Below are 13,954 nucleotides of genomic sequence, written 5' to 3'. Positions count from 1 at the left end.
CTTAACATAGATCTTGGCAAACTCAGCTTATGAGGGTTTCTCCTCAAGTCAAGAACTTTCACCTTTTTAGTTAAAGCAAGCACCTTACAGCCTCTCTTTGGCACATCTAAATCGCCAGCTTCACTAACTCCATCTCTTTGGGGCCATTAAGAAAAACTGAGTTACTTGAACACAAGCACTGAGTCCGCCACAGTCGATTTGATAACCTAGACAGCTACTGAATGACTCAGGGGGTAGCATAGACAGTGTGAATCAACTACACAGAGGGATGATGTTTCCACCACACTACTCAAAATGGTGTGCAATCTAAAATTTGAGATTTTTCATTTAATATTTTTTACACATGGTAGATAGCAACCTGGCGGATTGCAGGTTAACTAAAACTATGGAAATGAAAGTGTTAAGAGAGGAATACCATGTCAGAATTCTTTACCTCAAAGGTTCACCCTGGGGCTAGAGACTGAAAGGATCTTAAAGCATGAAACTTTTAAAGAGAATCTAAGTGATCACTGCTTTGAAAATAGTGGATCACAAGAACCAGGAGAAGACAGGAGTCAGTTCAGTTAAACAGTGCAATAGTAGAGAGGGAAACCGGTCTGATTCCGAAACTCGAGACTGAAGGAGAGAGGACATGATCAGAGACAATGTAAATAATGTCAAAAGGCTCGAAAATGGGAATTACCAGGCACTAGGGGTGGAAGAAAGAGGGGAGAGTCCAGTCTAACTACAGCTGAAGAGCCCGTGGAGAGCTGAGGTGTGTGGGGTGGAGTGCGGCTGGAAAGTGAAGGCGGAGAGACCAGAACTCAGCGTCGAGAAATAAGGTGCAAATGGGAGTTGTTTCAGTCAGAAAGTCACATGCTGAAATAAGGTACTTATGAAAGATCCACCTGGCAGTTTTAGTCTCGAAAGCAAGATTAATATTAATTGCTACTCATAAGTGTTCACAGCCACAGTGGGCTTTGGCCAGGAACTCTTCTTCTACCTACACAAGCTACTCCTGGACTCCGTCTGCTTTTATGAATGAACGCATTTGGACCTTGCTTCCTACATTCATCAGATTTTATCCCCTTCTCTCCACAGCAACGTAGTATCCAAGGATGTGAATTTCTCTTTTCCCTTATCTCCAGTTCTAATTACATACTGCCTTAGTTACCACCCCCCTTTATCTGCCTATTTATTTAAATGGTAACTGTTTTCATTCGTGGAGAAGTAGTCTACTTTCCCTCCCATCCCAACTGACAATTTGGAAATTTTCAGTGTGGAAAGTTAGGCATAAGATAGAAGTTTTCTTGGCTTAAAAAAAATCAGCACTATAATGGCATGTAGGTGAACATTTATTGAACGCTTACTATGCCAGAAATTAGTTCAGTTTGAAGAATACAGGTTTTAATGCTACATGCCAACTTACCTAAACTACATTGTCAAGGATATCACCAATGGACTAGAGAGAAAGAAGTGCATCTGGTTTCCTGGAGCATTGAGAGTAAAAGGTCTAAATTCCAAGCTGCCAGCAGGAGGGCTGTGATGTGGATGTGCAGGGGAATGCTTCTGGGAAGCAGTGTCAGTTCGTGTGGTGGCAAATAGAAATCAAAGGATCTGGCATATGGCCCATCCAGTCCACCCTAATGCTGTAGAAGAGGGAGAGTGAGAGGGCATGGAGGATTACACAGGAGCGGTGGAGGTGAGTTTGGCCCATCTAGTCCACCCTGCTAATGCTGTGGAAGAGGAAATGGAGAGTAAGGGAATGGAGGATTACACAGGAGCAGCAGTGGTGAGGTGAGATGAGGTGAGGCGAGCTGAGGTTGGCCCATCTAGTCCACCCTACTAATGCTGTGGAAGAGGAAATGGAGAGTGAGGGCATGGAGGATCACACAGGAACAGCAGTGGTGAGGTGAGCTGAAGCAAGGGGCAGACACCTGCAGCTATAAACACAATGCACTCATTATTATACCCCTACAGTCTGAGCTTCCAACATGTCCACATCTCCCCCTGGGCTCCAGTTACTCAGCTCAACAGGCTTTTATATGCCATGCTAAGATGGCTTCTAGGAGACCTCTAATAGTTTTATTAAAAAAAAAAAAGATTTTATCTTAAGGCACATGTGGATGCCTTATGGGTTCAATAAAAGAGGAAGGAGGTTAAAACGAAAAAAATCATAATTTCCCTCCAAGCATGAAGTCTTCAGCCACACCTAAATGCATATGAACGGAGCAATTAATCATTTAACTTAAAATGTAAATTAAAATTTTAACAAAATATTCAGAGGGCAAACTATGCTTATCCAATAGTATGCACCCCTGCTACCAATTAAGTCTGAAACTTTCTCATTGTGCATACCAAGCACATTCTTCCAACTGTTGGCTCGTACATGCCATTTTCCTTCAGTAAATCTATTCATGTTCTTCTAAACTATTACATTTCCCTTAGCTTCCCATGTTTCATGCTAAATGCCCTTTTCCAGTTGTCTGCTTGCCAGATAGTGAATATATGTTATTTATGCTTAATCTTGAGAAGACCACTGCCTCAGTTATTAGCAGATAAGCTCACAGTAGTAATAGTTACAGAGTAATACCTGAAGAAAACATCCCAGTATCTGGGTGATGTTCTGTTTTTCATGAAAATCTAAGGATCCTACCTCAGAGAAGCTGGGTCCAAGTCTTTCTAAAGCAGTAGTAGAATGTCAGACTTCTTAAATACATTGTGTAGGGGTGAGGCTAGGTCAAAAAGTCTTTTCACTAATAGAGTCCCACATCCCCCAGGAAGAATTCCTGGGTTAGCAATTAATCCAGGTTGACTGGGTTCACCATGAACTTTAGAAGCAGCCCGTCCTTTCTTGCAGAGGGTGCATTGTTTTCCCAAGTGAAGGACTGGAATCGTTTCTTGGTATTTCATCATGAAAATGTCTTACTGAATCTTGGCATCTCTCCAGAGAGATTTTAAGGGCAGTGATGTGGGGATAAGAGCCTCGCTCGAAATTGAAAATTAGATTTTAAATTTCTTTAGAAATAGAGGCTATGACAAACTAAAAAAGCTCTTTCTCAAAAGTCACTGGCCTCTTTTGTTTGGGGAGAAATCTTTAAAGTTATAAATAAGTGTGAATCAAAAAGCATTGGAGCCAAGTCTCAATCAATGTAGATGTTTCTGGTGCCAAGGTTGAGGATGCACCTGGGAAAAAGGAACACAAGATGACAGGAGCATCTGAGATTTGTGCTTCTTCCAAAGAGGGTTGGGAGACTTCAATATTTAAAAGGGAAACAGTGGGCATTAGAGGAAAAAAGAAAAAGGAAGTGTGAATAAATGAAGTAGTTTCCTCCTTCTTTCCAGGCTTTAATCAGTGTTGACTGAATTCGCACTTTAGATGTGACAGGAGACGGTTTAGAGGAACACTCAACTGGGCGTTCATCTCCTGCTCAGTGAATATGGATTGTATATAAGATAAGGTACACAGTAGAGGAAGCAGTCAAATATGCATTTGTTTCAGGGGAGTGGAGGGATGACTCCCAGGCCTGTCTTTGTCTACTGCCTGTCAAGATAAGCCATTCATTTACATTGTCAGCATGACATTCAACAGAATGGTTTTCAGGTAAAGATCTTTGGGCCAGCAAGGAATTTCCTTGCTAGCAGATTGTGAGGGAGGTCCCTTGGGGAGGTATGTAGCCTTCTACCTGTGTAGCTGTCCATTCCGGAACAGTATGGAATCTGTAGCCATACAGTCGGGAACAGATATGGAATATAGTTTTGCATGACAGAGGTCCCAAGCTTGACTTTTCCCTTTGGCTTAGTGAGTTTGGGTCCCAAGAGATTTTCCTTCTACTTTCTCCTATCTTCTATTTTCACAAAAGTGGCATGTCACTTAGGTTAAATGTTTTTCAGAATTATTTGTCTTACGTGTACTACAGAAGAATATTGAATTCAATAGGAATAAAGGAGACATGAGAAATAAGAAAAGTGATGGAAATAATGCAATTGGTAGAGAAGAAAAATAGAGGGTAATACAAGTTTATACATTTTCTAAAATTTTCACCAGAGCATATTAAGATATTTAAACATTAGGAAAATTGAACTTCCTAACATTTATTTCTGTAATGGGGAAAAGAAGATGGTCTTATTACTAAAGTTCTGCTTCCCAAACATCATTGAATGCTTTTCATGCATTAAGTCAGCTAATGGGCACATTACTTGTGATTTCTAGTCATCACAAATCCATTGGACACATACTTTATACCCTCTGTTACGGGTAAGCAGAACACCCTATACCTTTTTCAGCCTTTAGAATGTGATTCCATAATTCCTGAAGAATATTTTATATGTCATCCATAAATAAAGTTCTCCAACTAACTATTGGATTGATTGGATACACTCTTCCCTCTGGTGTGATGTGTCTTTCTCCAGAGCCACAAATGGGTTACAACCAATATTGATCCTCTCAACCCTGGATTGATCTTCAGTGCCCGATTTGGCTACAGCCACAGGGGAGCTGATTTTGCTGTCAACAGCCACATCAGTTTTCCTCAAGGTGCCATATCACTAATTTTTATGTTATGTCATGAAAGCGTTTGAGAAGTGCTGCTATATCAGTTGGGAAACAGTTGGGAAAATTGTTAACACAAGCCCAACATAAGGAAAAAATAACAGACCTGTGAACAATGTATTGATTGGTATTAGTTTCTAACTCATGTTCATGTGTCACAATACTTTGTCTAGTGAACTTAGTTATATAAATAATTTAGACTTTTTACAAGCGATATTTTGTGGTGTCTCAATCTTCCATGTTTCTTATTCACCTTTTTTCCTTCCCTTTAACTCTTTTCAGGAAGTAATCCTTTTATATCAGTAGATATAGACTTGGTTGCTACAAGCCATGACTGACTCCCACAGTTTGGAGTTTAGATTGTTTTAATTTCAGATAATTCTGCCTGCTCACTCTCACTCCATTCCAAAGTGCCACTTGACATTTTTGGGTGAATCTGTATTTGGCAAAACCTTGCTAGCTCCTAAAAGACTTAATTTTTTAGTGTTCTATATTTCTGAAGATATTGGCCCTCTGCTCATGTCTCTGAAAAACAGACTATTAATCCATTTTCACACTGCTATACAACACCCCAAACTGGGTAATCTATAAAGAGGTTAAGTGGGCTCAGTTCCACATGGCTGGGGAGGCCTCACAGCCAATGGTGGAAGGTGAAGGTGAAGGAGAAGCAAAGGCATGTCTTACATGGCAGCAGGCAAGATGCATGTGCAGGGGAACCACCCTTTGTAAAACCATCAGATCTCGTGAGACTTATTCATCATGAGAACAGCATGGGAAAAACCCACCCCCAGGATTCAATTAACTCCCACCAGGCCCCTCCCACTACACATGGGGATGATAGGAGCTACAATTCAAGATGATATTTGGGTGGGGAAACAGCCAAACCATTATCAGAGACACATTCCAATAAGTTCTTAACTGGAGGTTCTGGCAAGAAAAAAAATATGCTGAGATTGCCAAGATCTACAGTAAGAATGAATCTTCTTTGAAATTGTGTAGAAGGAAACACATATTTATGGTAATTTTGCTGTCACACCTCAAACTGCAAAACTTACAGCCACAGTGTAATAAGTTCTTAGGTGAGAGAGTGTATTACATTTATGGTAGAAGATGAGCAAATATGTTGTGACTGACAGCAGTCAGGTTCTATAGTTCTATACTATGGTTTCAGGCTTCCCCCAAAAGACTTAGAACACAGCCTGAGGATAAGATGGTGACTGCTATATTTGAAATATGATAAATATTTGAGTTGATTCTTTATAATGGTCAATGGACAGACTGTCTAAAGGGGAAAAGTCGAGAGAAGTCAGGGAAGTAGTTGAAGATGACCGTTTTTGTCATAACTGAGCAGAGCCAGAAACAGGCTACTCCATGATTTTTAGTGGAATACACACCTTGTTAAGAGCTCATGAGTGACTACTAAACCTCAACTTTATGCCTACCCCATCCCAAACTGTTCATTGTTCAGAGCCTTCATACCTTTCAAAAAAATGAAATCCTTAAAATCCCAGGCAGCTTTCCAAATCCCATAAATACCCCACAGTTGCTGGCATGGGGGTGACTTGTTTCCAGGCAGATATTTAAATTCAAGGGCAATGATAAAGTCTTGTATCCTTCATTTCAAGTCTTTAGCAAGCAGCATACGAAATTTCTTTAGAAAGTGGTTACCTTTCCTGAGGACACACACCTCCCCACAACCTTCTGTAGGGCCCCCGTGACATCCTTGTTCCTAAGGCTGTAAGTGAGTGGATTGAGCATGGGAGTGAGGATGGTGTAGAAGGCAGATACAGCTTTGTCCTGCTCAGGGGTGTGGTAAGAATGAGGCAGCACGTATGTGTACATGGCAGCCCCATAGAAGACGCTGACAACCACCATGTGTGAGGAGCACGTGGCCACAGCCTTTCGCCTCCCCTCTGCCTCGCTCATCCTATAAACAGTAATGAGAATTCTTGTGTAAGAGCCCGAGATGACAGAGAAAGGGATGAGGAGCATCATAATACAGCAGACCTACATGGCTGTCTCGTAGGCTGATGTGTCCGTGCAGGAGAGCTTCAGAAGGGCAGGCACCTCGCAGAAGAAGTGGTTGATCTCCCAAGAGGCACAGAAGGGGAACTGCATGGTGACAGGGGTGAGCAAGAAACCATCGATAGACCCTCCCAGCCAGGCTGCCGCCACAATCAACCAGATCTTGCGGCTCATGAGGACAGGATAGTGCAGAGGGTTGCAGATGGCTACGTAGCGATCATAGGACATGAGTCCTAGGAGGAAGAACTCAGCCCCTGCTAAGGTCAAGTAGAGGAAGTGTTGGGCAGTGCATCCTGCAAAGGAAATGGCTCTCTGGCTCATCACCTAGTCGACCAGCATTTTGGGCACAATGGTGGAAATATACAAGATGTCCCTGAGGGAGAGCTGGCTGAGCAGGAAGTACATGGGGGTGTGGAGGCGGGAGTCTATGTGGATGAGAATGATCTTGACCATGTTGCTGGCTACGGAGGTCACAAAGACCAGGAGAATAAGGGCAAAGAGAAGCCAGGGGAAACGGGCTTTGCTGAACAAACCCAAAAGGATAAAGTCGGCATACACGGAATAATTGCTCTGCTCCATAGCTCTGTAGGGTACACAAAAGAGATATGATAAAGTTGGAAAGGTATCTGATTTACATAAAACATTATGATGTAGTCATGAACAAACCAAGGTCAAAATCTTATTTCTTGAAGCTCATAATTTCCCTGAGAGAACTGCCTGAGCAGGATTGTGCTACATCTCATTATACCATCATTGTTCATTTAAGGATTTTCTTGATTTGGTGATTACTATTTAGAGTTCATGATCAAACAATCTTTTTGTTCATGACCATTTATTTCTGTCTTTCGAGTACCTTACATTGGTGAGGATGCATATAAGACATAAGAGTGGAACCAGCCTGATTCAATAGGATAGGGTGGTGGGGAGGAAAGGAGGATTGTCCACATCCTACACTGCTCTCCTTATACTAGACTCTAGTTCTCACACTTAGAATCCAGTTTGAAGATCACCACGAGTATATATTTGCCTATGGAAGAATAACTGCATTATTTGACCTAATTTACACCATTCTTGACACACTTGTACATTGTAAAATGAGTACTCAACTTACATGTATCAGGTGGAGTATTGCAGAATGAGCCTGTGTTGAATAAAAAGAGCTGAGTTCTGAGAAGTCATCCAAGAATTCATAGGAGGAAAAATCATGGGAGAAAACGTTGAGGGTCAAGTGGTGTTTGCTTTCCTTCTTGCAGCAGCAAACTACCGATTATTAACATACAACTCGTTAAAGTGTTAGAATCCCATTTAACTTATGAAAAAATAAACTAGTTTAAGTATTAGAGATAGGGTATCCCAAAAGAAGGGATCTCTCAAACTTGAAGTTAGATTCTGCATATATATCCATATCAGTTAAATATTTTACCACAATTTAGGAACACTTATGAGTGATTTGGATAGCTTCTCCCTGCATCATATAGATCTGCACTATCCAGGGTGGTAGCCATGAGGCTTATGAAGCTGTGGAGCCCCTGAAACATGACTGCTCCAAATCAAGATGTGCCATCAGCACAAAGTTAACAATTCAAACACCTGTTAAAAATATATGCAACACGTCTCCTTAAAACTTTATATTATGGTAACTTTTAGATATATTTGGATAATATACATTAAAATTAGTTTCACCTATTTTTTACATTTTTAATGTGGTTACTAGAAAATTTAGAATTCTCTGTGGCTCCCCTAGGATTTCTACTAGGCAGCACTGGTCTAGAGTTATCCCTGAGAATATGACAGCTCCAAATACCTTCATCCAAACAAGTCCTCCAGAGTTAAACACACCACAAATTAGAATTGAGCCAAAAATTTAGGTGTGTACAAAATTAGAAAAATGGCTTTACTTGTATATGCATTCACCCTCAAATAGCAGTAAGAACATTAATAAGTGATTCATAAATTTTACGTTTCCAAACAACTTTGTAAGATACTAGACCATTCTACAGTTGAAAATGAGGCTTAAGGAAACTTCCCCAAGGAGGAACATTGTTCTTTAAACAGTGACAGTATAATTGTTCTATGCTGTTTTCCAACAGGACAAAGTAGACATCAATTCATTCCATAAATATTTCCCAAGAGGCACGTTGGGTAAGCCAAAATTTGATATTCTGAAAGGCCCTGAAAGAATGTAAGACATCGTCTAGTCTTCGAGCCTAGAATTGAGGCACATGAACGTGTGTTGTGTGACCACAGGTGCACTTTCAGAATGGTTTTAAGACCTCAGCAGTTTTGACTTATTTGGTATGTGAACAAAGGACAATAAAAATGATGGAAGCTGCAGCCCACTGGCTGGTAGACAGGAACTTCACACCAGGGCCCCTCAGTACATTCCACCACAACCATGCCACAGTGGATGGATGGAAAGCAATGAAAATTCAGATTTTTACTGATGAAACCCACATTATATCCTTATGCATTTTTCAGTTTTCATTCTTGAAATATTACCAGCTTTATGCCAGAGCTTTCCATCAGCTGATTTATAATGTATCTTTGTTATTTTAAAAACTGTTAAACCAGTGGGAAAATTAAAGGCAAACATTTAGTAGCAAATTCATATGATGGAGAGTGCTGAATGCTCACCCAGACCTGGTTGTCCATAATTTAATAAGAACAAGATCCTTGGAGGGCTATGCTTGTTATTTCACAGTAAATTCAGAGAATGATGGCTACCCTACTGGAGACCAGCCACAGTGACTGCTATTGGTCCACTGGGAATATTAAAGCCCAAGAGGAAAAAATGGGTCCAAAAATATCCTTATCAGGGCAGCTGTGTCCCGAACCCTGACCATGAATACTCCTGGCCCTGAAACTTGCTAATGAGACCCTGGGGATCTCCCCAGCTTACTTCACAAAGGGAAAGGGGAGATATGAGTGGCTCCATAACCACTCAGATTTTACAACCACCTTCCAACTCTGGTAGTGTTGATTCATTCACTGTATTTTAAGAATTACCCAGTATAGCAACATTTAAGAATACGTGGAAAATAAAGGAATCAACTGGATTATACCATGCCCCATGTAATAACTGTCTATGCCTAATTCCAAACCTTAGTAAACGTCCAGTTCTATATATACTTAATATTTAGCACATCTTTCCCAGTCTTTATAGAGAATATTGCTGTGATTGAATATGAGACACCCAGCTTGGTTCACATTCACGTTGTTGAGTTTGCTTATATACAGTATTGTGAGGTGAATTCTCTGGCATAATTCATGTACAATGGTTTACTATGCTTTAGAAGCTTATCACCAAGTTGTTAAATGCTTAACAGTAAGAACACACTTGCGGCAGCATCATGCTTGCCCCAGCATTATAGCACTAGTATCGAAACTCACAATATGGAGTTCTTTATGAAGAAAATTGAACATAGTGTATATTTTGGCTATTTTGATTTTTCATGACCTTTTCTATATAGGTGATTTGTCAAGATTAGTGTCTATAGAAGATTTTTATTTTTTATTTTCTTATGTTCTATTTAGTGCAGCTATTTTGCCCCCCGAGTTACATGTAATTTTAACTTTGATGTTTAGGCCAAGAAGTTTTTAAATATTTCAGACATTCATTCTGTGTGCTGGATTTTTGAAAAAAATTTTCCATCCAGGTATGTGATTAATATACAATTTAAAATTTACAATGTAATTTTCTATGCATTTAAAATCTTTGGTCTAGACATTAAAACTATGCAACCATTGGTTTATGAGGTCAACCATGATAAATTTGTACTTTGAGATCATGCCAGTGAATTCTATCTAATTGGAGTTCTTCAAATAAGCAGGAGTTCAAGTGTGAATGATGAGCAGGAATGACCTAAGTAACAAGGAGAACTGTTGGAAATGTGGGAACACTGTCATGGGTAAAATAAGTTTTCACCCTTGTTGCATGTATAAATTCTGGTATAAAAAGTGGGTACTAAAAATGAGTGCCAGGTTAGCCTAAAGATTGTAATAGCGACAGTTAGCTTTGGGAATCTCACCCTTTGCTGTCTATTATGTTTTTCCCTTCAATAGCAGATCCAGCAGCAGGTAGCCAAGTTTTCTACTTTTTCACTTTTGTTGTCGTTCTGTCAGACTCTGCTGCTCTGCATCAAAGATTGGCACAATTCTTGGTGACCATCTAACTCAGAATACGTTTGAGTGCTAAAGGCTAAGCTAGACAGGACATGAGGACAACACGCGTAAGAAAGGGAATAATCTTGAGAAAACAGGGCTAAATGGTGACCCTGACTATAAGACATTTAATTCTCTGTACAATCAGATTCATTGTTTCCTCCTCAGCAATATTTTCACATGAAGTGTCACTTCTAGTTGTGGAAGAAAAGCTATTTTCTAAAGTAAAATCACTTGGGGAATCTTTAGAACGATAGAGAAGTTTTGATTAAGGCTGAGGGATTGTCTTGAAGCAGACCAAGGGCATGATCACCTTCAGTCTCTACAGAAGTTGAACTGAGTTCTTCCCCTGTCTATTCCTACCCCTAAAACATTCTTGGCATTTGTCATGTAGCACTGTGAACATTAAACATGGTTTTTAATCAAAGCTGGCTGTATATATTCTATCTTCATCACTAATAAGCTTCTGGACGTCTGGGAAGCCACTCACATTCTTTTCAGCTTCTGGGAACTTCTAAGTATTCAGTATGCTGCAATGGTTTCTCGGAGCAGGATATGGAGGGTCTTCCTAACTAAACCATTTTTAGAGATGCTTATGAGGTACCTAACAAGGTGGAATACTACGATTTAGATAAGCCCTTTATGAAGATTTTAAAATTATAGGTGAATATGTTGCAATGATAAAAACTGTTGGAATCATTATGCAGACAGATCTGTATAGAATTCAAGTAATCTGCTACATTCTGATGTACAGAAAAGATGAGTCCATAACTACTAAGAAACGAGATTGAATTATCTAAGATTTATATATGAGTAGTACTATCCACAAGTATCTGCAGTTCAAAGTCAGATGTATCAACTTCAACATTCTCCAGTATTTCTCTGGTTTGAACCAAAACTTTCTAGTAAGTCCAGAATCTATTTAAAGCATCCTGCAATTGATCAGCATCAAGACTGCAAACTTACCTTACACAGTATCTTCCCCAAACACGATGATCTGAAGATTTAGAGAAAAACCTTACAGAACTAAGGTAGTACATGCAATTGTTCAGCATTTCCTTTAATGTAGTAAGTATGGGGAACTAAGAGGCATACATCAGACTTTCTAAACTGGAAGTATTCTATATTCTGTATTTCAAACTTGTTTTCTGAACTGAAACGGGAGAGTACAGGCAGGGAGAGTCTATGAATTCAAACAAGAAGGTACAGTGGATTAGGCATGGGAATTACATCTTGTTGGCAGAAGGATAAGGGTCAGTCCCTAACTTATTGAGACTTTTTAAAATACAGTGATAGGTGAATCGTTTGAAGATCTAGAAATAGACCAGCCTGAATCTGTAAATGCCTAATGTCAGTTGACAGCAGCTGCATTATGCAGGCTGTTAAGAAGATAGAGATCCAGTGACTTAAATAGGAGAGCTTGCATCATGGTGATGGCTAGTACTCCCATTCAGGAGATACATTGACGTCACTGTCTCTGGGGTCCTTGTCCCCAGCCTACAATTACAATTTATAAAATGTGACAAACTCCTTCACCTTAAGAAAAATGTAACCTCTCAGTTTACAAATTAAACACCCAGATAAGTCAGGTTGCTGGCAGCTGCAACTTAAGTTGTTTTCTCTTTTACTTTGTTCACGACATTGTTTTGAAAGTTTCTCTTTTTACACTTCCAACTTTCAGGCATCTCTCTTGAAATAGAAATCAACGTTTCTAAGTATTGTCTTGCAAAAGATACATTTTGAGCCATTCCCCATCACTCAAGTATTAGTATGTAATCATCCTGTCTTTCTTGTAACTTGTAATACATAAACTTTCAGCATTGCAAGCATTTAAAAATATTCATTTTACTAATCTCAGTGTATATAAGATCTTTGAGTTACTTCAAGTAGTAAGACCTTTTCTCATCCAGTATTCTCACAAGGGCCCACACCGATTCCTGGGGGGAGCGGGGAAGGGCGGGGGGGAATTTTAGACCCTGCAGTCTTGCTGTGCTGCAATCTATGCCTGCATGATCTTGGCTCTTTCATGTAATTCATATTTACCTCACTGGTGTTTAAATTAGTGGGGGTTGGAATTCAGGTTTTCTGAGACTGAAGCTTATGCAATCTGGGGCATCTTAAGAAAACAAGCTACAAATCATGATTGCACAGGTATAATATTCTCTTCAGTGAAACTCCAACAAATTACACCTTTAGAAAGCTGACAAAATGCCACAAAGAAATACACAAACACCCCAACTTAAATCTTACTTAACTGGTTGAACGTACCACTTTTACCATTTTTTCCAACTGGCTACATTGCTATGTACTCTAATATTTTCTATAAGCAAGAAGAGATGATTCAATCCTAGTATGGTTGGTTGAAATTTTTATTTTTGGTAGTTTAGAAAATTCTTTGGGTCTTTCCCCTTTGTTTAGGATTGAGGTCCAATCTGAGAAAGCCACTGTTAAATTACTTTCATATATGACCTGCCTTAGCTTCCCCAAAAGTTGACCTTAGAAAATATTTGAAACTGAGAAAAATGATTCAGAGCAGTCTGAAGAATGTGAGCTTTACCAAACGTCTTAGGCTCAGACACGAGCATAAGAATTCAATAACTTCCCTACCCAGCCCTGCTCACACATGCGCACCTGGGGTTGTTTAAAGGAATTTTGTACTTCCCCCCCCCGCTCCCCCGAAGTTTCCAGACTAGCTGATAAGTTACCTAAAATGTTACAAGTTGTACAATATGACCTTTACCAACCGTCTTCATGTTCCCTACAGAGAATAGTGTATAGCTGATCAATAGCTACAAAAGAGCAATGTCTAGTTGATCAATAGTTTGTCAGCTTAGAACTTTCCCTTTTCCCTTAGAAGCCCCATTATAACTGCTGTTAGTTGGAGCATTTATTTAAGGCTACTAGAATCTCTTCTTAGATTGCATTTCCCAATCTTGGTCCAAATATACGTGTTAATTTTGCCTCAGTTTTTTCCTTTAGGTTGATACAACCATCACCACCATCCATCTCCAGGACTTTTTCCTCATCCCAAGCAAATCTTCTGTACCCATTAAACTAACTATTTTCTCCTTTTCCTCATCTCTGGTAAGGTCTATTCTGTTTCTGTGGATTTTCCTCTTCTAGGTACACTGTAGCAAAGCTGTACAATTACTACTTGAGACCGTCACTACCGCAGTTACTGTTACTGCTTGAGATGCTCATTACAGGACTGAGCGAAGGGAGGGAGGTAGAAGTGGG

The 13,954-nt window shown here is 39.8% G+C and overlaps 1 protein-coding gene across 1 annotated transcript; it reads right to left on the bottom strand.

Moving 5' to 3' along the window:
- Positions 1-6,184: 6,184 nt before the first annotated feature.
- LOC100969633 (olfactory receptor 2T27) lies at positions 6,185-7,135 on the bottom strand. The gene is given in 1 exon segment (XM_008968256.3): positions 6,185-7,135. A coding segment is annotated over 1 exon segment (951 nt).
- Between the last annotated feature and the right edge of the window lie 6,819 nt (positions 7,136-13,954).

This window comes from Pan paniscus, chromosome 1 (genome assembly GCF_029289425.2).
Source record: "Pan paniscus chromosome 1, NHGRI_mPanPan1-v2.0_pri, whole genome shotgun sequence".
Taxonomy (NCBI): Eukaryota; Metazoa; Chordata; class Mammalia; order Primates; family Hominidae; genus Pan; species Pan paniscus.
The sequence above is the reverse complement of the archived record's forward strand: the minus strand, read 5'-3'. Positions and strand labels throughout refer to the sequence as shown.